This window comes from Gigantopelta aegis, chromosome 10 (assembly GCF_016097555.1).
Source record: "Gigantopelta aegis isolate Gae_Host chromosome 10, Gae_host_genome, whole genome shotgun sequence".
In the NCBI taxonomy this organism is placed as follows: Eukaryota; Metazoa; Mollusca; class Gastropoda; order Neomphalida; family Peltospiridae; genus Gigantopelta; species Gigantopelta aegis.
The window spans coordinates 26,309,654-26,335,865 of NC_054708.1; the positions used below are offsets into that span (position 1 = coordinate 26,309,654).

A 26,212-nucleotide genomic window follows, 5' to 3' on the forward strand; every position below is an offset into this window, starting at 1 on the left:
TCTTTCTTTCTTTTAGGTATGCTATACCATAATCAAGATATGTCCAATATGGTTAATATGAACGACAAGACCATTATCAAGACTACAATCGTGCCACTGCAGAAGACAGAATCGAAATGGGGTTTTGATAAAGCCGTGATTGCGACACTGAATCACTGTCAGGTGATTTGTTAATAGGAGGACTGCCACTCTCCAAAACTATACATCCAACTTTAGCGATACATGGACTGCCACTCTTAAATCTAAATGTACACAGCATATCATAGTATATAGTTGACAGGAATCCATAACAGAGGAAGAAACAATTATATAGTCGTAGAGCCTTCTATTAGTCCGCCCTATGAAATAATTATTGTTAGGATCAGTCATTAACGGACTTCAATGGTGATTCTTCCCGTTTGGGATAAAAAATTAAAAAAAACCAATCAAAAAACCCCCAAACAAACCATCCCAATAAGTTATTTATTAATTTGTAACTTGTTTCTTATGTATATTTATAATCAAATATGTACTAAATATATTTTGTCTTACATTTTAATGTACATTTGAACCTTATCATACCTGGACAGGAGTGCGTGTTGCACTGACTAGACCTGCTCATTCTTTTGTCACCTTGACAATCCTTGCCACCAAACTTGGGTGCAGTACATGTTCTCTCTAGAATTACTTCCATGACTCCACCACCACATGTTACAGAGCAAACCTCAATTGAAACGGTTCGCCATTCAGACCACACTCCATCAACTGGTAACGAGACATACCATGATGAATGTTTTATTCCGAAAGGAAAGGTAATTAATATTATGTTCAATGACACCTCAATACATTTTAACTTAGGATGGTGGCATATGATCATTCTGACATTCCCGAGATTGGATGGGGATGAGAGAGAGAGAGAGAGAGAGAGAGAGAGAGAGAGAGAGAGAGAGAGAGAGAGAGAGAGAGAGAGAGAGAGAGAGAGAGAGAGAGAGAGAGAGAGAGAGAATGATAATTGGGACTTTTGCCTCCCACAAGGGCAATGGACCATCCTTATGCACTTTCCCATAGACTGGACAGTACCTACCACGACCTTTGATGAACCAGTCACTAGTTGGGGTGGGGAAAAATCCTCCGGGTCCATCGAAAGCAAACGACCCTACGATCCATTGCATTTTAGATGAATGCTTTACGATCTACCATCTACGCTCCCGTTTTATTTCAATTATAAATAATACATAGATTAAGACACATTTACAATAAGATGGTAGATATCAATTTTAATTGACATTATGATTAAAATATTCATTATAGCTAACTGGACAATATTAAATTACTTTGTAACTTTATATAAAATTACTTGATACAATATGAGAAAGTTAGTTATATCAATATAAATCAACATAATTTTAGTAAAAATTGTCTTATAAGCAAGATCCATCTAGTACGTCAATAAAGCGAAAGCATTATATCGAGAAAATGCACCTTTGTAAACAAAGTTCCAACAGCTGTCAAAAGCAAAAATCAAGCCAATAAGGCACTATATTGAGGATTTAGGTTTTTTTTAGGCAAGCATCACACTGAAAACGGAACCAATCATAAAGCAGTTCAGCCCAACAAACGTGTTCTCGCCACATCAAATGAAATACAGTGAAGATCACAGAAAAGGTGAAAATATGACCATACTGAAGAATGATGTCAGTCAATAATTAAGAGGATATGTGATAAAACGTGGACGTTGTGATATCTTATATGTGTGTACAAAAATATGTAATGCAATAAGACGAGAAATAGCACACATCCTTTGAAATTGGTACTTTGAAAACATCAATGGAGTATGTTACAATACGCGTGATCTGTAGTTATCAATATCTACGGTAGGAACACAATGGAGTATGATACAGTACATGTGATTTGTAGTTATCAATATCTACGGTAAGAACACAATGGAGTATGTACAATACGCGTGGTCTGTAGTTATCAATATCTACGGTAAGAACACAATGGAGTATGTTACAATACGCGTGATCTGTAGTTATCAATATCTACGATAAGAACACAGTGGAGTATGATACAATACGCGTGATCTGTAGTTATCAATATCTACGGTAAGAACTCAATGGAGTATGATACAGTACATGTGATCTGTAGTTATCAATATCTACGGAGGGAACTCAATGGAGTATGATACAGTACGCGTGATCTGTAGTGATCAATATCTACGATAAGAACACAATGGAGTATGATACAGTACATGTGATCTGTAGTTATCAATATCTACGGAAGGAACTCAATGGAGTATGATACAGTACGCGTGATCTGTAGTGATCAATATCTACGATAAGAACATAATGGAGTATGATACAGTACGCGTGATCTGTAGTGATCAATATCTACGATAAGAACACAATGGAGTATGATACAGTACGCGTGATCTGTAGTGATCAATATCTACGGAAGGAACTCATTGGAGTATGTTACAGTACGCGTGATCTGTAGTTATCAATATCTACGGTAAGAACATAATGAGGTATGATACAGTACGCGTGATCTGTAGTTATCAATATCTACGATAAGAACACAATGGAGTATGATACAGTACGCGTGATCTGTAGTGATCAATATCTACGGAAGGAACTCAATGGAGTATGATGCAGTACGCGTGATCTGTAGTGATCAATATCTACGGTAGGAACACAATGGAGTATGATGCAGTACGCGTGATCTGTAGTGATCAATATCTACGGAAGGAACTCAATGGAGTATGATGCAGTACGCGTGATCTGTAGTGATCAATATCTACGATAAGAACACAATGGAGTATGATACAGTACGCGTGATCTGTAGTGATCAATATCTACGATAAGAACACAATGGAGTATGATACAGTACGCGTGATCTGTAGTTATCAATATCTACGGAAGGAACTCAATGGAGTATGTTACAGTACGCGTGATCTGTAGTTATCAATATCTACGGTAAGAACATAATGAGGTATGATACAGTACGCGTGATCTGTAGTTATCAATATCTACGGTAGGAACACAATGCGGTATGATGCAGTACGCGTGATCTGTAGTTATCAATATCTACGGTAGGAACACAATGCAGTATGATGCAGTACATGTGATCTGTAGTCATCAATATCTACGGTAGAAACACAATGGAGTATGATACAGTACGCGTGATCTGTAGTTATCAATATCTACGGTAGGAACACAATGAGGTATGTTACAATACACGTGATCTGTAGTTATCAATATCTACGGTAGGAACACAATGAGATATGATAAGGAACATGTGGCCTGTATTCCTTCTCTCTGATCTGACCTAGAAACAGTCAGTATCAACAACAGTACCAATATACGTGATCTGTAGTTCTCAATATCAACGATAGGATATTATTGGAGTACAATATACGTGATCTGCAGTTCTCAATATCAACGATAGGATCATATTGGAGTACAATAGACGTGATATATATTGTTCGCAATATCTCTGATAGGAACACATTGGAATACAATAGACTGGCAACTATTTCCAGCATTTTAGGGTTTGAACCCCCCCCCCCCCCCCCCTTTTTTATTAGCCATATTGTTAAATGTAAAAATGTACTTACCAGATTCAATGCACAAACCTTGTATTAGTCGCTCCGACTTCCGAACAGTATAAATATTTGCCCAGACCTACCCCCACTGATAGGTGAACAATGCTTTCCAGGGTCGAAACCGATGTTTTACAGTGGACAATTAAATATATAAATTTCAAATGGTGCTAATACATGACGCAGAAAGCATGGATGTGGTAGCGTGAATCTAATACAAATGCACGAATATTGGCAGGTATGCAGAAGCCAAACTGTTGTCTTGTTTATCGTTGTGGTGTAGTGTTTTAGCACACTCGGGAAAACGTCATAAGTTAGTACTATACCACGTACTAAGGTACATACATGTACATGTAAATACTAGAACTGTAAAACATTAACTGCTATTAATATATAAATGTTTATATTTTACTGCAAGAATATTTAAAAAATAAAATACACCCCCTGCCCCAAAGTGTTGGTACATCTGTATATAGTCGAGGCAGAACATGTAACTATTAAAACGGTAAAGCATTAACTGCTATTAATACATAAATGTTTATATTTAACTGCAAGGATATTTAGATAATAAAATACACCCCGTACCCCACATGTCATGTCATGTCATAGGGTTTTACGTGCACATTCAGAACAAGCTGTTGTAGCGCACGCCTGTCGTGGGCACAAGAGCCGGCCTTGGCCGGCTCCTCCGTCCATGACAGGAAAGGTGGGGGCAGGGGAGAGGAGGGACCGCCTGCACTGGCAGGTGCAAGGGAGCACCAGCAGCCCGATCAAATCGTTAGCAGGCGGGTGGTGGTGGTGCTATGGAATTTGAATGGAGCAGTTAAATGCCAAAGAGAAAAGGGTGCGCAATTTTGATTGAGGGAATTTGGCGCAATTTTGAACGGTCGGTCGAAAGGTAAATGGCCGAGCTAATATAGATCTTTATATAGTCGAGGTAGAACATGTAAATACTAAAACTGTAAAGCATTAACTGCTATTAATATATAAATGTTTATATTTAACTGCACGATTATTTAGATACCCCCACCTCCTACCCCCTACCTCCTACCCCCGCACCTCACACATCTTTATATAGTCGAGGCAAGGACAAGTTATACTGTGTCAGCACATCTTGAGATATCTTACATTTCCTAAGGTCAAAAGTAACTTACATACCTTCCAGTGCCTTTCAGCACTTTAAGTAACTCATTCACTACAACCACGTGTTTTACAATCGCATTTCAGACTTTATACATCGTTTTCAGTCATGTTACTTTATAATCAGTGTCACATATTCAAGATAATTGTTAATTATATCTACATCTGTATCTGTACTGGTCTCTCTACTTATCGGAACAGCATAATAGCATTAGTTTGTTATCGCTCAATTTCTTGTCCACATTTGGACATATGTAAAGCTGCAATGTCATATCCCGTTGTAACGTATATATATATATATATATATATATATATATATATATATATATATATATATATATCTTTAATAACATATATATATATATATATATATATATATATATATATATATATATATATATATATATATATATATATATATCTTTAATAACATATATATTATATATACTTTATAACACTTATGTGGATTTGCTTTCAATGAATGCGGTTTTCATTTACAACACAATCGAGAACACTGTTTGATCTTTGATAGTTGATAGAATGGCAAAAGCAAAACGAACTATGAGCAATTTTCGATGATCTATTCTAAGTTGTTAAATAATATGAAAATACTCAAGATTGCAGCATATTTGGTTTAATCAAATAAAGAGTACATGTGTATCTTTTTCGGGAGTCAGAATATATTTTGATATAGTTTATATCAAGTCTCTGGAATAGTAGATGTGAAATTTAGATTGTTGCAGAATGGTTATATAAAGTGATTGGGTGGGCGTTTATGTATGGGTGTGCGTGTGCGTGTGGGTCGGTGTGTGGGTGTATTATTAAAGACGTGACTGAATACGGTAGTCGTCTGCAGAACAACCATAAATGAGTTTCTTTAGTTTCTTTTTAACGAAAAGCCAACAAGTAAGGAGAAAATTATACTGTTCACCATCGCTGTCTTCCTGCAATCTAGTTCCCCTACCAACGTTCAGGCGGAACGCCATATTATACGTTGTTGTACAGACTACATCATCGTAACATGTCGGTGTTCCTTGAAATACCATTATTGATGAAGTCCTAACTAAACCCTTCTGAACACTGAATCACTACGCCCTCATCTCAACACATTCAACACATGGTTTCAATTCAGTAGTTCACACCTTTCAACAGGCCATTCCACATGGTAATTCGTAACAAAAGTAGGACAGCAATGTGTATTTAAAATAATCTATCTTTTAAATCCTCCACCTTTTGTTTTTGTGTCCATTTAACCGAAAAATAGTAGAAAAACAACAACAAAAGTAATTAAACCAACCAACAACAACTATGTCTTCTGTACCGTCGATATGAAGTATTAATATCTGGTAAGTTATAGACATTAAACCCAAAAGTCTACATTCACAAACAACAGTCTACAAACTATTCAACAATTTTAATTTAGAAACAAATTAAGAGTCGCATAATATAAAAGTGTTGGTCTTGAAACTGGATTGTTCATTTAGTATGTACACATCACTGGGGTAGAGTTGTGCGCAAAGCTCAAGGGTGTGGAGAGGGAGGAGTGTAAAACAATGTGCACTTCGTCAGACACAAACATATTTTATGGTGCATGAAACGTTTTTATTTAGATTGTCAGTGAAATTACATGTAAAACAATGTTGAATTGTTTAAATAATTATTGATGGTTTAAATTATTATCTGAATGTAAATATTGCCTCTGTGTATGTACTGTGAACTAAAACATATCTTTGTGCATGACCATTTTAAGTCCAAGACTATAATTTAATTTAACAGCTTATCTTCTATATAATACACATGAATACATCAAATTGATCAAACGAATATCAATTTCTCCAAAGCTTACAGCCATTTAAAATAGTTCATGTATATTTTGACACAGTTGCGTATGGACTGCTTATGCAGTTATATGTTATTTTTCCTCTCAGCAATAACTGGAGTTTATATGTAATATTTTATAGAAGACAATGTTTGATTGGGTGTATGTCCTATATAAAGATATAGTTGTGATAAGTAGATACACTACGATATATAATGTATATAAAATGCACACAGATGCAGGCTATCGAACTGCATTTTTCAGTTGTTTGTTTGTATCTGTTGCGCGCCATCTGTTGACTGTTCATGATACTACTGTGTGACGTCATTTTCTAGTAGTGTTATTGGCCGATCAGAAAAAATGAATCATAATCAGGCCATTATTTATATGTATCCTTTAAGCTGAAATAAAGTATTTAAAAAAGCACTATAAAGCTGTTTTGTGACAGTAAAAACAGTTAATAACATCTTCACAGGATTTTCAAACAGCGTTAAAATAGTCAAACGTTTCAAACATTCGGGATCTGTTTATAGGTCCAGGGTTGAAACCCTTATGGATATCTGCCCCAAGTTCAGCCAGCTGTTTTTCACGAATGTTTGCAAACTATTTTGACTGCTTCCCGAAGTAGCAATTCGGTTTATTATGCAGCGTAAAAACCAGTCTGAGGAACGTTAGCGGCAAGCGATTGACTGAAATTAAGAACGCTACCAGAAATATACGCATTAAAGGTGCTATTTCAAAGTTGCATAATGGCGGATTCTCGCTAAAATTATTGTTTAACATTTGCTTTGAAAGGGTAAACACTATACCCTTACATAAAATTACAAGCAAACAATTGAATTTAGTAGTAGAAAAAATACTGAGGAATCTTTAGTGGACAACTGAGGGTAATAGGCAGCTCAACTGATATTGTGGATTTGTTATGATGTGGGAAAAAAAAACCCAGGAATCAGATCGAATTAAACACAACTCTGTTTCGACATTCAATAATTATGTGCGGGATCCATTAATTTATAATTATTTCTTACAAATAAATGAACAAATAGTGAAATATGACATTTGTAAATTGCAACCATGACATGGCACCTTTAAGGCATGAATAACCACTTTAATTTAATACATATTAACACATAAACTAAACTATGCTAAATTCTAAGTTACAGAGATGTAAATTGACATTTTAAGCAAGATCAACTGGATAAAATAAAATAAAAACTACTATAAGTACATCCTGTAACTATATTAAATCCACACTGAAGCATTGTTGTTACTAAAATAGACAGCTGCTACAAGATAAAATTACTACTTAAGCATGGGCAGTTAATAGAACATAAAAGAAATACGATGGGTATCCAACATTAACTAGATTAAATTCGTAATCAGGTATGGGCAGCTACCAGAACGAAAAGCTATCCTGTTTTGGACACATCAGCTGGAAAATGTGGAGGTTGTACCCAAGAAAGACGTACTTGAACCTTAGGTAGAAGTAGATACATGACAAATAGTTCATTTATCGGGAGGCTATGATAAAATTAAATTCCCATGAATGTGAAAGGTCAGGTTTTGAGAGATTTTTTTAAATAAAACGCTTAACGACACCGTTAGAGCACACTGAGTATTTCATCATCAGCTATTGGATGTCACACGTTTGATAACTCTAACATAATTATAATCTTACAGGAAACCCACTAAACAAAATTCTTAGTAACAAGGCTCTTTTCTATGCATTTTTCCATAGACAGGACAACACATACCACGGCCGTTGATACACCAGTCGTAGAGCATTGGTGGGACAGGAAAATACAACACTCAGAGAATGGATCCACAAAGGGGGTTCGATTCTACGATCAAATTATCTCTACCGACAGACCTAGATCCCACCCTAACATTCTCATGAAGACACGGGTAGCTATCGGGACTAAATTAAATTACTACAAAAGCATGGATGACTTCTGTAATATCAACTACATGGGCAGCTACTAGCAAAAGATTAAAATATCCACTAAGGCATGAATAGCTACTGGAGATATATGGATAGCATCTTGCATCTAGGGCACGAGACAGCCCGGCCTGAGGCTTAAGTAAGGTTAATGGTAGAGACATCTACTGGATTAGTAGCATATTACAATATATTTACTTACTGGGACATGGATTGATGTTACAAGGTTGTTTAATAATATCTTGAGATAGCCCCTGACAATCTGCTCCACCAAACATTGGCGGAATACAAGTCCTGGATCTATGTATCCTTATGACCCCACCGCCACAGGTCAAAGTACAGGGTTCGGTGGATGTGACTTTCCAAGTAGACCACAGTCCATTTACTGGGAAATAAGAACACCACGGTGATAAGCTATTAATTTAAACGTAGCTTCCACACACGGTGGTCCCATGGTATGTTAAAGTCATGATATTATACATCATTATAATTCCTGGTAAATAATACATTTGTGTTTTAAAATTATGTGGCCACTGGCATGTAGTCATGTAAATATTGCATTATTCATGGTAGTTCCTGATGAATATTATACCAATCTAGATGCTACTGGTAAATGGCACAAGCTACGATCAAGTAGTCACTGGCTGGTGCTCTTATGACATTGAATCCCATGGTAAATAGTACACACCATGATTAGAGTATATGGCTGAAAGTCCTTGTCACAGAATTTCTTGCAAATAATATTAAATCCTTGGCATATAATTTCTGACAAATAATGCAATGTCCTAGGCATAGAATCCCTGTAAATAATACAATGTTGTTTGCAAAGAATCTCTGGCAAATAATACAATGTCGTTTGCAAAGAATCTCTGGCAAATAATGCAATGTCCTTTGCATAGAATCTCTGGCAAATAATACAATATCCTTTGCATAGAATCTCTGGCAAATAACACGAAGGTCCATATATGTCATGTAGCGTGTGTTATATGATGCACACAGTGGTCTCTGTTCTTTGCATATCCTCCATAGCCACGTGTCAGGAACCAAGTTGTCTCGAAGTTAGGTTGTTCACGGAAATCCGCGTTTGAGAAACAATCCAGGCCTGATGGTGGTAGTTTCTATCTCGGATGGGTTATACATAATAAAGGTACTTCGCCCTCAAAATAAATGTGGGTTTTTTTTATAGAGAAACAATCCAGGCCTGATGGTGGTAGTTTCTATCTCGGATGGGTTATACATAATAAAGGTACTTCGCCCTCAAAATAAATGTGGGTTTTTTTTATGTGGGTTTTTTTTATAGAGAAACAATCCAGGCCTGATGGTGGTAGTTTCTATCTCGGATGGGTTATACATAATAAAGGTACTTCGCCCTCAAAATAAATGTGGGTTTTTTTTATAGAGAAACAATCCAGGCCTGATGGTGGTAGTTTCTATCTCGGATGGGTTATACATAATAAAGGTACTTCGCCCTCAAAATAAATGTGGGGTTTTTTATAGAGAAAATCAAAAGTTAAAGTTAAAGTTTGTTTTGTTTAACGACAACACTAGAGCAAACTGATTTATTAATCATCGGCTATTGGATGTCAAACACTTGGTAATTTAGACAAATAGTCTCAGTGAGGAAACCCGCTTCATTTTTCCATTAGTAGCAAGGGATCTTTTATATACACTATCCCACAGACAGGATAGCACATGCCACGGCCGTTGATATACCAATCGTGGTGCACTGGCTGGAACGAGAAATAGCTCAACGGGCCCACTGACCTAGACCGACCGTGCAACAAGCGAACGCTTTATCACTGGGCTACGTCCCGCCCCATAGAAAATTGAAGCTAATACGCGTTAAAGTCGCAGAACCGAGTTATAATCCGTGAAAATAGACACCAAATTTGGTTAATATACAAAACTGTAATACAATTTCATAAAGTTACAATAGAGAGAAACAAAAGTCTGTGACGATGAAACGGGAAAATACCCTTAAAATAGACTAGAGTTCGCCTCCATAATCGTTACTTCTCAGAGGTTCATGCGTTTGTAAAAATCTGAAAAATTTATTTTGTGGTATTAGAAACAGCCGGGTGACCACAAACACTTCGGATGTACGGAAATGGATAATCTAAACACCTAAATGTAAGTAATATGTGATTTCAGTTATCAAAAATCGGCTCTAATAGTGGAAAATACGTCATAGTGTTTGGAAACTAGGTTCTGCCACTTTAATCTAGTAACCAAAACAATATAACATTTTAATACTAATAGAAGCTATAACATTCATGGCGATTACAAATCTGCCGCTAATATATTCAATACCCCATCTCTGCACGAGACTGATTCCAAAAGATGTTTTGATAGAATCGCCTGGTGCTTTGTCTACAGAGAATAGAGCTGATCCTCCACGATATATGGTTCCAACACAGTCTGTAGGAGGACCGCCACTTTATAACGGGGCGTTCGTACGAACAGCCTTTTTCCAGCTTCCGTAAACAAAGAGACATCTGTAGTATGTTCAAGAGGTCGAGCACTCGCTAACATATTGACTGGTACACTTGTATTCTATCACTTTACATTCACCTAACAGTAGGCGCAAACACCAGTCTAGCGATCGACCGCGATAGACTGTGATCGACCGCGATCGCTTGCCTTCCTCTACAAATTATCTTGATGATGAAGTACCTTTAATATTAATAGCGAACAATTGAATCCTGATCGTAGAGACCAATTCCTCTGATTCCTTTTCTAAGGACTCATTTCTTCACTGTGTTGTCGGACGCATATACGTCCGCCATATTGTAACATAAAAATTACATACATATGGCTGTAGTACCGGTCCAAACAGGTGGCTCATTAAGGTTGGACTATACCAATTCAAATCCCATAGGCGACCATGTTAACGTTTGTGTTTAAAAACACTATATGCAATATATCAACCAAACTGTGACCCATAAATATCAGTACTACAACCCCTACCTCAAAGTATTAACTGCAGAAAATGGTACCTTTCATGGCTCATTTTCGGTATAACCAGATGTTTCTGCAACACCCCTAGTTTCGCACAAAATTTTAGTACTTTTTTTTACAGGTACCCCATACATGTTCCAAGCACAAGGCTACTTGACACGGTGGTACTATATCAAATAAAATTGCATACATTTTTAGCCCAGATGAAACTAATTTTGTTTACAACCAACACACTCACATTTATAACCAATCACAGGACTTGTGGTGTTAACTTCTCTATCAAAAGTTCGGTACACCTCGAACTTCGACCCAGCCGGAAATTAATTGGTATAGTGCAACCTATACTGATAACATACATGTTTCAAAAGGTGGTGAATCATGTGTTTTTATGACAACCAGGATCTGGTGTCTTCTGACATAAACTGACAACCTCACTGAAACTGTTGTTTCTACAGTGCAACCTAATTTAATGTACACCTCACAAAACACATGTATTTTGTACAGTTTTGTACAAATGCAATATGTCATATTTGAACAAATAATTTTTTTTAAAATAATACTCCTGAAGATATTTATTGTCAGATGTGTGTGTGTGCTCAGCTATATATGTAGAGACAGCATGGCTATTCAGAGTACCTCAACTCCTTAAACTTATTCCATTGAAACACATGTACTTGACTGACCCCTAGATTATGAAGACCTCAATAGGCACATCAAAGAAATATCAGTATTAAAAAATACAATGTCTGAGGAAGGGAAAACCAACATGACTGCATCTGTATGAAGTAATGACTTAATGTCCTGCACATCACTGTTGGAAGAAAATCCTGTATGCTGAGTGTGGGCATCTTCAAGTTACCATGTGCGGGAATTTCAAATCCATCAGCTATGCAGATTTTCAAATTGGACCATCAAAACCATTGGCAGCCACCAATATTCCTGACTATATTTTATGTATACCCTACTGTAGTTGGAGGTTTTAAAAATTTGTGATATCTGGAATTATCATGCAGCTTTCGCATATTTATTTTTGATTCATTACTAAAACACCCTGTTTTTAAGTGACATAATTACCCGAACATCTATTTTATTGCATTATTTTCTAATCCAGATCAATACAATATGTATATTGGATGTATTCCTACAATCTGTAATCCAGCATATCATTTAGCTATTAACATTGGATAATACAGCATTAACAATAAAATAAATCATCAAATTACACCAAGGTAGATAATCAAATCTGGAAAAATTGGTTCCAAATCTAGTATACACTTAAAATACACTTCATGGGAGCAAACTAAGTGATTATTTTAAAAAAAGATTTGATCTGGAGACCTAAAGATATGTTTAACAAGCTTATTGTTATGTATAAATGAGAACAGAAGGCACAATAGTGACAAAAATTTTAATTATGGTTTTGGTAAAATAATTCTTCAAAGTAAAAAATGTTTCCCCTAAAACTACAAATGTGTCTAAATATGACTTAGCACCCTATAAATATGCCAAAAGGACAATAAAATCAAGGTCTTTAAAAAGTTAAGCTATCAGAAGTACACACATGAAACATTAACTATGTTTATAGAAGTTAAAGACATTATCCCAATATTGGCACATGTTATTTTTTAATATAAAAATAAATTGCTATTAAAATCTAAGTTCAGACTGCCTAGATATATTAACATATTTAAGAGCAGTTGTATATGGCAAGTCAAACACCATGTAAATAAGAACATTCAAATCTGTATAGTATGAATTATAGGCCAAAACCAACTTTCCTCAGTGCTAATTTTTGTTCAAACTCCATTCAGAGCTATGTACAGTAATTATTGTCAAGGTCAAGGTCATTGTGAACTTGCATGGCCGAGTGACGGCTAATTAATCAAATAGTGTAGTTTAATTTAATTAAATCACAAAAATCATAATCTTTTTTATTATGCACTGAATATGTGCTATAGGTTGTGGACTATACCAATTCAAATCCCATAGGCGACCATGTTAACGTTTGTGTTTAAAAACACTATATGCAATATATCAACCAAACTGTGACCCATAAATATCAGTACTACAACCCCTACCTCAAAGTATTAACTGCAGAAAATGGTACCTTTCATGGCTCATTTTCGGTATAACCAGATGTTTCTGCAACACCCCTAGTTTCGCACAAAATTTTAGTACTTTTTTTTACAGGTACCCCATACATGTTCCAAGCACAAGGCTACTTGACACGGTGGTACTACATCAAATAAAATTGCATACATTTTTAGCCCAGATGAAACTAATTTTGTTTACAACCAACACACTCACATTTATAACCAATCACAGGACTTGTGGTGTTAACTTCTCTATCAAAAGTTCGGTACACCTCGAACTTCGACCCAGCCGGAAATTAATTGGTATAGTGCAACCTTAACCGATTCACTTCGGTTGTCCCTTCCGCTATACACTCATGTCCCAAAAGGTCGATGCACAATATTACAAAATAACATGAGCAAAATACAGCCAGAATTGGCTATGTGAACCACAGCATATGTCACAATTAGGAACTATAGTGGACCGTGATCAATGAACTCTCATCCGGAAGTGGACTGTGTAGTGAGACCTAACATAAAAGTTGACGCCATCGCTTTCAGAAAGTAAGGCATATATCTCGCCTTTTTACTTCGTAAAGGCGAGACAAAAAAATATTTCGCACATACCTGGACAGGACTTCATCGAGCAGGGTTTATTCAGGGTTGCTGTGGAGTTGCCCTTACAGTGACCCGGTCCAGTGGAACACTTTCTGGTTCGCGTTACCGTCAGAGTGCCGTTACCGCATGTCACGCTGCAGACGGTGCTCGATGTCGACCATTCCGACCACTTCGCTGTCGCTGAAATAAGAACGTAAGAAACACTAAAACATAGGGGAATACAGATATACAGACAGAGAAACAGACAGAAAAAAGGTAAGTGGATAGAAATATAGGATTGTAGTTAAGCACGTACAAATATCTCTCTCTCTCTCTCTCTCTCTCTCTCTCTCTCTCTCTCTCTCTCTCTCTCTCTCTCTCTCTCTCTCTCTCTCTCTCTCTCTCTCTCTCTCTCTCTCTCTCTCTCTCTCTCTCTCTCTCTCTCTCTCTCTCTCTCTCTCTCGTTATTCCAAGATAAAGAAATTATTTATTTTTATTTAAAAAAATTTAGAATGTAGATAACAACACATAATTACAATAATAATAATAACAATAATAACAATAATAATATAGTAATAAATTTAACCACAAGCGGTGATGACGGATTCCCAAGTTATAATTATAATAGCTGTATATTATTCAGACATATTTATTCGTTATTTAGTTATAGTAATAATTACCCATCCTCCATCCCCAACCCACATACACGTACGTATACACTGTGCTCAGAACTTCATTTAGTCTAATGAAGTAGTTACGTATGCTGATTGTATTTTAGTACTGCTGTTTTATTTTGTCTTGCCATAGTAACAAATAGCAAACAACTTGTTTCATATTTTACACGTTAATAAAATAGTAAATCCTTAATTCTAACATATGCATTTTATTTCAGTGATTTTCATAGATATAAACATACAAACAGTGCAAAAATGTATATGATTCATTTGAAGAATTTATGTTAAACAAAAATTCTATAAATGTAAATTTATTATGCTCTAAAGAATATATTATAGTGGTGAAAACATTACTGGAGTAACTTGAAAACTCTTCGAAACATACCGGGGTTAACATAGAAATCCCAATCACTCCGAAAGTAAGCATCAGATTAATTCAATATTTTGAAACGTTTATGTAGGCAGTAGCAATTAAATCTAGAATGGCAAGAGTTTTTACCTGTAAGTTTTATCGAAACTACTGTATAAACTTAAATTATACATAATTCGCTAGAGACCAATATACATAACCTATACACACGTTTTAATACAATAAATCCCTCAAAATAATAGCACTAACAATAATAATAATAATAATAATAATAATCGTAGCAATAACAATAGGTTCCTGCCAAAGTCTTTGAAACATAATAATAAAAATAAATAAAAATAATTAAAAACCCACCCATAAATACAACTGAGAAGATTTCATATTTTGTCTGCAATACAACTTTGATAATTCTACTGTAAATAAAAAGCTAATTATTAAAAGAACAAAATCCTTACGTCTACATTCGCTGCCGGTCAACTTGTAACCTGTACAACACTTCTTGATGGTATCCAGGCAGTTGTTCTTTCGAGTACTGAAAAACATTTATGAACACAAACTTGCAAATATATAAGTTAGAAGGAAGGAAGGAAATGTTTTATTTAACGACGCACTCAACACATTTTATTTACGGTTATATGGCGTCAGACACATGGTCAAGGACCACACATATAGAGAGAAGAAACCCGCTGTCGCCACTTCATGGACTAATCTTTTCGATTAGCAGCAAGGGATCTTTTATATGCACCATCCCACAGACAGGATAGTACATACCATGGCCTTTGTTACACCATTTGTGGAGCACTGACTGGAACTATGTAAGTTAAAATGTCAATATTGACGTGGCAAAGGTTACATGTAATATCAAGAGGAAAGAAATAAAAAAAGGATGGTGTATTCTAATTTCATATACAGTGACAATATTTTTTAAAGTGCCGTATCTAGCCATCTTCACGTTCTTTGTCGACGTCGTCATCGTCATCATCATCAGCAGCAGCACCATCATCATAATTACAGTCAAACATAGTCAAACAACTTTAGACGCCACCGTAATATTTTAATGTAGATTTGAGTATATACCATTGGTACTAATCTCACTGCTATAATTATCATCGTTTACTATAAGGCAGTTGTGGTATTGATGACAAAACAAGCTGTAGGAATTGTATAAGAGGTAGGGCAGTGGTCCCCAAGAAGGTTTTTGTTTACATTCCCTTTCAGTTTAGAAGAAGGAAGGAAGGAAATGTTTCATTTTACGACGCACTCAACACATTTTATTTACGGTTATATGACATAAGACATATGGTTAAGGATTTCAGTTAAGAAGTCATCTTTGTATATGTCTGTCATGACCCTAATTTACTGCCCCTTCTAATCAGTTTAGTCTAGATAAGATCCTGTTGGGTGTTATTTATACCAAGGTCTGTGAGTGGCAGTCCTCTTTTTGTCGTGCAAGAGGGATAAAATCTCTACTAAAGGATCTTCTCAAGAGTGGCTGTCCGCCTATAGACGAGACACTGGACAGACTAGTCTGAGAGTGGCAGTCCTCGTTTAGCAGTGCAGGACCGATGAATTATCGAGTACGGGACCTCGGGAGTGGCTGTCCGCCTATAGACGAGGCTCTAGGTAGACTAATCTGGGAGCGGCAGTCCTCTTTTAGCAGTCCAAGAAGGATGAAATCTCTAGTAAAGCATCTCCTCGCGAGTGGCTGTCCGCCTATAGGCGAGGCACGTCCAATCTGAGAGTGGCAGTCTTCATTTTAGCGGTGCAGGAGGGATGAAATCTTTAGTGAAGGAGCTCCTATAGAGGCACTAGATAGGTGATTCATAGAATCAACCTGTATGTTGCAAAATGCCCACTTGACTCTGCATTGTGCAGAAACAAGGACCTGACCATGTCTTACGGTTTTGTTGTTTAGACTGTATTGAAGCTGTCAAAAAAAAAAAAAAATATATATATATATATATATATATATATATATTACTTACTAATTGCATTTCTTTGTTCTATCCTTAACGCAGGCGGCGGTGTACTGTGCGTCACAGTTCCTCTCCCGGGTCTCTAAACAGGCGGGCTGTGCGGTAGTCGAGTTAGCGGTACAGCCTCCACATTTCTCTGTAAATGGATTTCATTTCAATTGGATTTCAAGGCTATCAGTATGTACACATGTATAATTAAGTTCAAGCACACAAATTACGGCTATTTTGTTTGTCCAGGGCCCCGCTTTACGAAGCGATCTTAGTTCATTCATTTCAACTTATTTTTGTGCTTATATCCAATTACGGTTCAAGCACGATGTCCTGGGCACATACCTCAGCTATCTGGGCTGTCTGTTAAGGACAGTGGGTTAGTTTTTAGTTGTTAGTGGTCTTACACCTACCCATTGAGTCGTTAAAACTCGCTTGGGTGGGAGCCGGTACGGGGCTGCGAACTCTGCACCTACCAGCCTTATGTCCGATGGCTTATCCACCGAGGCCGATGCGATGCTAAGATCGCTTCATAAGGACGGGGCCCAGCTTTAAGTAGTTAGTGAGAAAGGAGTAAATAATTAGATGTAGTGGGCTTAGACAGGGCTGTCGGATAGTACTGGAATTCGTAACACGGTGTTAATGATCGGCTTTAAGTAGTTAGTAAGAAAGGAGTAAATAATTAGATGTAGTGGGCTTAGACAGGGCTGTCGGATAGTACCGGAATTCGTAACACGGTGTTAATGATCGGCTTTAAGTAGTTAGTAAGAAAGGAGTAAATAATTACATGTAGTGGGCTTAGACAGGGCTGTCGGATAGTACTGGAATTCGTAACACGGTGTTAATGATCGGCTTTAAGTAGTTAGTGAGAAAGAAAGGAGAAAGAAGACAGGGCTGTCGGACGGAAGGAATGATCGTTTAGTTAGTTAACGACGGACAAGGAAATGTTTTATTTAACGACGCACTCAACACATTTTGTTTACGATTATATGGCGTCGGACATATGGTTAAGGACCACACAGATATTGCGAGAGGAAACCCTCTGTCGCCACTTCGTGGGCTATTCTTTTCGATTAGCAGCAAGGGTCCTGTTATACGCACCATCCCACATACAGAATAACACATACCACGGCCTTTGATATACCAGTCGTGGTGCACTGAATGGAGTGAGAAATAACCCAATGGGGCCCACCTACGGGAATCGATCCCAGACCGACCGCGCATCAAGCGAACGCTTTACCACTGGGCTACGTCCGGCCCTTAGTGAGAAAGGAGTGAAGAAGTAGATGTTGTGGTCTTAGACAGGGTTGTCGGATAGTGTTGTAAATCAGACGACAGTTTGTGATCGATCATCAGTTTCCACAAATCGATCAACGATCGATTAATAATCGATTAAAATGAAACACTGTGCTTTTGGGCTACTACATTTTCTACTTTATGCCAAACAGGTTAGAGGTGTAGGTTTTTTTCTATATTAAAGCCTTTAAAAAACGTTTGTTGGACACAGTAATTTAAATGCTTATATAGTTTCAATGGTATTTAATTCCCTCACGTATCATTAGTGCACCAACAACGGTCACACAACTGGAAGAGAGGTAACTGGTGTGTACTCGGCTGTACCCCAAGAAAACAAATATTTGTATTCTTTACTGGGACTCTACATTATAATGCTTTAATGTTGACGGGGTTTTGTCACTTCTAACTATTGATGGAAAATTGGATATATAATTTATTCATGAAAATAGGATACGTTTTTTTTTTTTTGCTATTGAAAACGAACTTCCAGATCTTTGCGTTGTGAATTAATGTTATTGAATCATTCCTGAATATCATATTACAATTTAGATTACACCCCCATAATAAGCGGAGGTGGGTTTTTTTGGTGGCTTTTTTTTTGGGGGGGGGGGGGGTTCTGGGGTTTTTCTTTCTTTCTTCTAATGGTGTATGTAGTTGTTACATTTCTAAAAACCTTGTGAGAATTTTAATAGTTTTGGCAAGAAGGAATTTTTGTAAAACTTAAAACCCCGTCCTCATGCACACGGGCATACAAGATATATGCAAATTTGCATACCTGAGTAAACATGCTCACATGTGTAATTTTGAATATTGTAAACTGACTGGAGTGTGTTCTGTATTGTAAACTGACTGAAGTGTGTTCGGTCAAAACGATATTTGCGGGATCAAATAGACAATAACACCCGCAAATCTTAAAACTCCATATGGTTATCTCCTAAATGTGCACCTAGTGGAGACCACATCAAATTAACATTTGCATATAAGTAAAAGTATTGCCGGAGTATTTTTGGTCATTTGTACGCATAGCAAATGTTTTCAAATATTTCTATTTTGGTTAAAATGAGATTATACTCAAGCCATCTTCCTTTTAGACAGTACTCATGTAAACGCTTTGGAAATATACTTTTGTACACGAGGGTAAAATATGCATATATGTATATCTACTCATGAGTGTAAATTTTCATCATGTGAACGGGACTTTAATTAATCAGAAATACTAAGGTAAAAAGCAGAATGTCCATGTGTCTTTGACTGCACTGACCAACACGTGATATTCGTGCCACGTGAAATTACCTATTTTGAAGGCCACACGCACGCCGCGGTTCATGTAAAGGTCTCCAATACGATACAGCAGTAGTATCTGGTTACCATGACTCACAAACGTCTTGGTTGGCCTGTCACAACAAAACCTGCAGGTGCAAAACAGAGGGATTAGCTTTCATTTTCTTACAAAACAGGAATGTCATATTCAGTGACGATAACACATTTTAGAGTGAAAATGTCATTATTTCACTCTCAAATGTGCTATCGTCACTGTAGAAAGTGTTATCTTCACTGTCAGAAAGCCGGAACTATTTTGCTCCTAACATTTTAAAAATAAAAGGTAAATTGCCAAAAGTTATATAATAAATTGAAAATTTCATGTTTTTTGTCAAATATGATTTATATCTCAACTGGTGAAGAATCGCAATCCAATCCAATATATATTTACATGCTCCTATACCACTAGGGTTTCAAGCATGTCTGTCACGGGCCCATCCTCTGGATAGCCAGCAGGAGTGGTCCGGGACAGAAATATAGGGGCAATTTTGAACTTTACTCCAAAAATATTTTAGGGGACATTAACAATTTGTTTGTGCATTTTTCTAACATAAAATACCTATTCCTAACAATTTAGCCACATTTTTTGCCGGGCAGTCTAAACTTGAACACCTCTAATCTAGATCTTATTATTTAGCCCTAGGGGAGTTACGGGTATGGTTCATCCATAACTTAACCGCCACACGGAAAAGTGTATCATTTGAGAGAGGTGTCATGCCGGTATTGGTAATCCAAGTGTGGCAGGCAGGAGGGGGCCGAGGCCCAGGGGAGGGGGGGCCGGAGCCCGAACAATCATATCACACTCGTCGCGCAAACGCGAATTTTGAAATATGATTGCAAACTTCACTCGATGAGATATAAATCATATTTGACAAAAAACATGAAATATCCTCTACCAAGACTCAAACGTTTTTTTAAGCACGGGCCAAGAACTGGTTATGTCCAATTTCATGTTTTAAATTTTTTTTTTAAATCGGAAAAGAAGGCAATTTTATATATTTACATTACATGTATATTGCTTTTCACCACACCTCCAACATATATGTTCCCTTCGATAAAACCTACATAATAAAAACAAATTAAGCTGCGAAGTAGGCTAGATGACTACAGTCCGTCCCGTCCTCCTACAAACGTTTTTTTTTGCAAATAATTTCAGTTATAAGAAGAAAAGTAAAAGTGTTTCGGAAATAACGTTTTTTTTTCTTTTATAAGTTTTGTGTCTAATTTAAAAACAATCGGCTCAAAAATAAATAACTTGTAGTAAATTCCATAGCATGAAAAAAGGCGTTCCCTGTGGGACGACCTATAGATACTCTTATTTTAGCAAAGAGGGGCCTAATTCAAAAGATCTCTTAAGCTCTCTTAAGCAAACTCACATCGTTCTTGCATATCTTTTTTGCATTGAACAGCGAGATCACAAAGTTGCGAGAGTTTAGTCAATTAGGTACCTGGACCCCATTCCACGAAGCGATCTTAGCGCCAAGATCACCTTAAGAACATAACTACTTTATACACTTAAGTCGATCTTAGCGCTAAGATCGCTGCGTAGAACGGGCCCACATGGTTGTTAGCCCTCAATATTGTCATTAGGTTGTCTAGAAAATAGTTCACGTTCGTTACTCACAACAAATAGCAGCATTTCCAGACAGACAGGACAGCTCATACCACGGCCTTTAATATGCAACTCGTGGACAATGATTGGACCAGGATTACATAAAAAGTGATCGATACTACGATCCATAGGCGCGTATGGGCTCCCATTTTTGTAGGGGAGGGGGAGCGGGCAGGCCGATTTTACATCTAATGTTGTGGGTAGAATGATGGAAATACATGGTGTAAAGTGTTCAGGCCAGCTCATTTTGCTGGAATTTGTCTATTGTTTTTGCCCGAATTTGAAGATTTTCTCCAGAACTGGGAGGCAGTTGCCCAACCCTACTCTCCCCTACGATCTATCGCACCTACTGTAAGTCCTGCGCTATACCAATGATCATCGAAAACCATATTGTTTTTCTCTGTATGGGTTACGAGGCACATGTACCCCACAAAGGCACATACACCCCACCAAGGCACATGCGCCCCACCTAGATCTGCCACTGACTGATGTACTCACCTCGGTCCAGGCAGAGCCAGGTTGGTCTTGTAGCGAATAGCAATGTAGTCTTCGTCACACGCCATCTGTCTCCAACAATCGAGGGTTAGTTTCTCCACTCTGAGTAACACGTGTTTACCAGGCAGAGTCTGAAACATAATTAAAAATGCAATCACAGAATATAACCAAGGAGTTTGTCAATAAGACGCAAAACGTAAGTTCATATTTATAGTTTTCAAAATTAAACAACACGCGCATGTAATCTCTTACAAGGCAATTAGCAATTAAACTTTAATTTATTGTGTCTGAATGTTTCCTAGATTGAAAATAATATTTGAAAGGAAATCGAAGAATGGCGATGCACGAGAAATCTATATAATCTATATATTTCTAAATGCTGAACTATAAACAATATATTAGAAACCGCATCGTTTAAATATATACGAAAGGCAAAAGTTATTGTGACACACAAAAGACAAAGATAATTGATGATATCTTTTTACTACCGTGTATGAAACATAACATGGAAAGACAAATGGAAACGAGCAATTAGTCCATGAAAAGGGCGCACCTGCCATATGCAAATGAGCCACATCACTAGAGGGGGTCCTGAGCGAAGTTCACACAGTCAATAGCGAGTGTGTCCACCTTGAGCATTGATACAGGCCTGGCACCGTCATCTCATTGAGGCCACTAAACGCTGGAGAAAGTTCCTGGGAATGCCATTTCAGATCTGAGGAAGGATCAGAGTTAGGGTTAAGGGTTGTTACGGGTGGTTGGCCGCTACGGGGACGGTCCCTGGCCTGGTTGTTTTGTTGATATCGTTGCCATAAGTGCCATATGGTGTTTCTGTGGACGTTGAATTGACGTGCGACGTTACGCTGCGAGGTCCCAGATTCAAACATTCCTATGACTCGACATCTGTCATTTTCACTAAGGCGTGGTATGACGAAATTTCATCAAACAGTTCACTAATGGTGTTCCTCTGACTTCTGGACTCCTGAAGGCTGCACAGAGTGGCAATGATTTGCTACTGAATGTCTGGCCTTTTATGGTGAACACTGGACAGGATTTCTCCTGACTATTCCATGTTTCTTGCACAAAGCATGCAATCGCTGCAACAACTGCTTGGTTGCATTTCTTCGAGCTGTTTCATGCACATTTTATCTGGTTTACATCCATAAATCCACTCACACATGTATTACTCCAAACAATCCATGTCACAATAACTTTTGCCTTTTAGTATATATATTTATATATATATATATATATGAAAATATACAACTCTCTCTCTCTCTCTCTCTCTCTCTCTCTCTCTCTCTCTCTCTCTCTCTCTCTCTCTCTCTCTCTCTCTCTCAGAAGGTCTCTTTTAACTGAAGACTGTACGAACCTTAATTAGCCAATTACAAGATGATCTCAACCTGGGGCCTCTGCTGTACATGCCGGGTGTCGACAATGTCAACCACTTTTCGGTAGCAAATTTGATTTTACGACCACAGGTTTCTGTTGTAACAAACAAGCTCTAAATAATGAAAGACTTAAAACATTTTAGAAATAATTCACTAGCAAACAAATGGGAAATTGGAACTCTATTAACGTGCCCATATCCAATGATGGTTGAGGCACGCCCATCTCGAATTTAGCCTCTAACATCGCTAGTGACCAGTTTCGGGACAGGAGGCTGGTGCTAACAGAGAGTTCCCGCTTGATATGCCCAGGTAGTTAGAGAGAGAGTTTGTTTTGTTTAACGACACCACTGGAGCACTTTGATTAAGTAATCATCTGCTACTGGATGTCAAACATTTGGTAATTCTGACACGTAGTCATCAGAGGAAACCCGTTAAATTTTTTCCTAATGCAGCAAGGGATCTTTTATATGCACCATCCCACAGGCAGGACAGCACATACCACAGTCTTTGATATACCAGTCGTGGTGCACTGGCTGCAACGAGAAATAGCCCAACAGGCCCACCGACGGGGACTGATTCCAAACCGACCGCGCATCAAGCGAGCGCTTTACCACTGAGCTACGTCTCGCCCCTCAGGCAGTCAAGTAGGTGGCCAAACAATGCCGATAATCAACATGTTATTCAATCATGTTATTTCATCAAAATAGTGTACAAAAGGGCTATTCCAAAACTGATTTCTTTCTTGTCCTGAGACGACATGGGTTGACACCTGCGCCCATGACAGGCGTGCGCTACAACAAATTGCTCTGAATGTGCACGTTAACCATATGGCTGTCCTGACCTGATTGATCTCTTAACCGGCCTCGGTGGTGTAGTAGTTAAGCCATCGAACGTAAGGCCGGTAGGTATTGAGTTCGCTTCCAGGTACCGGCTCTGAACCAGAGTGAGTTTAACGACTTAATAGACAGTGCTCACTATACCGATTCCTCTCTCACTAACAAACCACTAACCCTCTGGCGGGAGGCACCGCAATTACTACAAATGCCTACACCTTGTTTATGCATATTTATTTCACTGAAGTGTTTGGGTGGTGGGTATATTAACAAAACAATTGTGTTTCATTCCGGAAAAACCTAAATCTTATTATTAAATATATATACACACACAAACACACACAATAAAATTATTTTCCCATTGATACAACACGTCTTTAAAAAAAGTGAAAGGTGGTGTGACACCTCTAGTGTCAAAACCTACGTTCATTTGTGGACTGGTTCTTACCATTTACTGGGTCCATGATCTCGCTACAGAACTGTCCGCTCAGTCCATCCGGGCACCTGCAATGGGAGCAGTTGTTTGGATCGCGGTATCCGCCATTTTGACAACGGTCCCAATCCAGACCTTCCTTACATACACCTTGGACAGAAAGTTAAAACGTAGATCAAATTTCACTGAAATATTTTGTATGTGTATATCATGCGGCATATGGGGATACACAATCTAATTAAAATTAGCTCCACTGGTTAATTACTATTACCTGTGGATCTAACAGCACCCCGTTGGAGCTCACGTCCAGTTGACCTTTCATTTGACCAATCAAAACTTTACTTGCAAAATCATGCCAGTGATTTGAAAAGAATTTGAAAACATTCGGGATTATGTCGAGGGTATACGAAATGATTCGGGTGAATTACGAAGTATGCCGGAAACTAATTTCAATATAAAATTCGTTCAAGACGAAAAAAACCCGTAATAGTATAGCTATAAAATCTGTTTATACTAATATACAATCCAGAGATTATTACTGCATTTTCCCCCATGTTTTTTCAATGTTGAAATAGACCAATAAGTTCGCCTATTGCATTTATAGTCTCGCCCGATGTTTTTAGAATTTGTATGCTCCCGAATAACGCAATAAAAGACGAAGTGTAATTGGTCGATATTTAAATTGTTATATATATATGAAATGTCACCTGGACATGGGAGTCCACGCAATGCTGTTAGATTTACTGGTAGACCAGTAGAGCTAATTTTAATCAGATTGGGGGATACATAAAAGTAGATTTCACTGAAATATTTTACAACGTGTGTATATCATGCAGCATATGGGAAATAGATGAAAGTAGATTTCACTGAAATATTTTACAACATGTGTATATCATGCAGCATATGGGAAATAGATGAAAGTAGATTTCACTGAAATATTTTACAACATGTGTATATGATGCAGCATATGGGGAATAGATGAAAGTAGATTTCACTGAAATATTTTACAACATGTGTATATGATGCGTCTTACAGGAATACATGAAAGTAGAATTCTATGACGTTTTTAAAGTCGTGTGTTTGTACACTTTGACACCCGTCCCAATCCAGATCTTCTGCCCATGAATATTGGACAGAAAGTGAAAACGTAGATCAAATTGAATTGAAATATTTTTGGACATGTGCATATCATACGGTATATGAGGATGTATGAAAGTAGATTTATGTAGCATATTCAACGTCGTGTATTTGTACAAAACTGAGGACAAAATACATTTCAAATACATATAGTCTTCATTCGAAGATACATGAAACAGTTAAGATTTTTTTTTTTTTTTTAACAACACCACTAGAAAACATTGATTAATTAATCATCGGCTATTGTATTGGATGTCAAAACGTTTGGTAATTATGACTCAGAGTCATCAGAGAAAACCCGTTACATTTTTTCATTAGCAGCAAGGGATCTTTTATATGTACTTTCCCACAGACAGGAAAGCACACGCGATGGCCTTTGACCAGTTGTGGTGCACTGTTTGGAACGAGAAACAAAACAATCGGTTGAATCGATCCACCGAGAAGGTTTGATCCTGCGACACAAGCACCTTAGACGAGCGCTCAAACCGACTGAGCTAAATCCTGCACTGAAGATACATGAAAGTAAAATAACAACAAAATTGATTAAGAGTCAGTGGATATGTTCGGCAATTGTGTTTTAAT

At 37.4% G+C, this 26,212-nt stretch overlaps 1 protein-coding gene and 1 long non-coding RNA gene across 13 annotated transcripts in view; one reads left to right on the forward strand and one right to left on the reverse strand.

Annotated features, from left to right (window-relative positions):
* Positions 1 to 500, forward strand: part of LOC121383449 — a 39,461-nt gene extending 38,961 nt beyond the window's left edge. Inside the window, exon 2 of the long non-coding RNA XR_005959297.1 lies at positions 17 to 500. This is a non-coding gene — a long non-coding RNA (uncharacterized LOC121383449). The remainder of the gene's footprint in view (positions 1 to 16) is intronic.
* LOC121383447 (SCO-spondin-like) overlaps positions 1 to 24,679 on the reverse strand; it is a 56,410-nt gene extending 31,731 nt beyond the window's left edge. For 5 of the 12 annotated variants that reach the window (XM_041513493.1, XM_041513492.1, XM_041513494.1 and 2 more), the window contains exons 1-9: positions 24,509 to 24,677; positions 23,209 to 23,321; positions 21,840 to 21,967; positions 19,703 to 19,818; positions 17,135 to 17,261; positions 15,605 to 15,681; positions 14,136 to 14,306; positions 8,681 to 8,863; positions 562 to 744 (exon numbers count right to left, since the gene is read on the reverse strand). In XM_041513493.1, coding sequence (XP_041369427.1) covers positions 562 to 744; positions 8,681 to 8,863; positions 14,136 to 14,306; positions 15,605 to 15,681; positions 17,135 to 17,261; positions 19,703 to 19,818; positions 21,840 to 21,967; positions 23,209 to 23,321; positions 24,509 to 24,524 — 1,114 coding nt within the window. In that variant the 5' untranslated portion in view covers positions 24,525 to 24,677. Of the gene's footprint in view, positions 1 to 561; positions 745 to 8,680; positions 8,864 to 14,135; positions 14,307 to 15,604; positions 15,682 to 17,134; positions 17,262 to 19,702; positions 19,819 to 21,839; positions 21,968 to 23,208; positions 23,322 to 24,508 lie in introns of all 12 variants that reach the window. The other 7 variants (XM_041513497.1, XM_041513490.1, XM_041513495.1 and 4 more) reach the window with 6 other exon arrangements.
* Between the last annotated feature and the right edge of the window lie 1,533 nt (positions 24,680 to 26,212).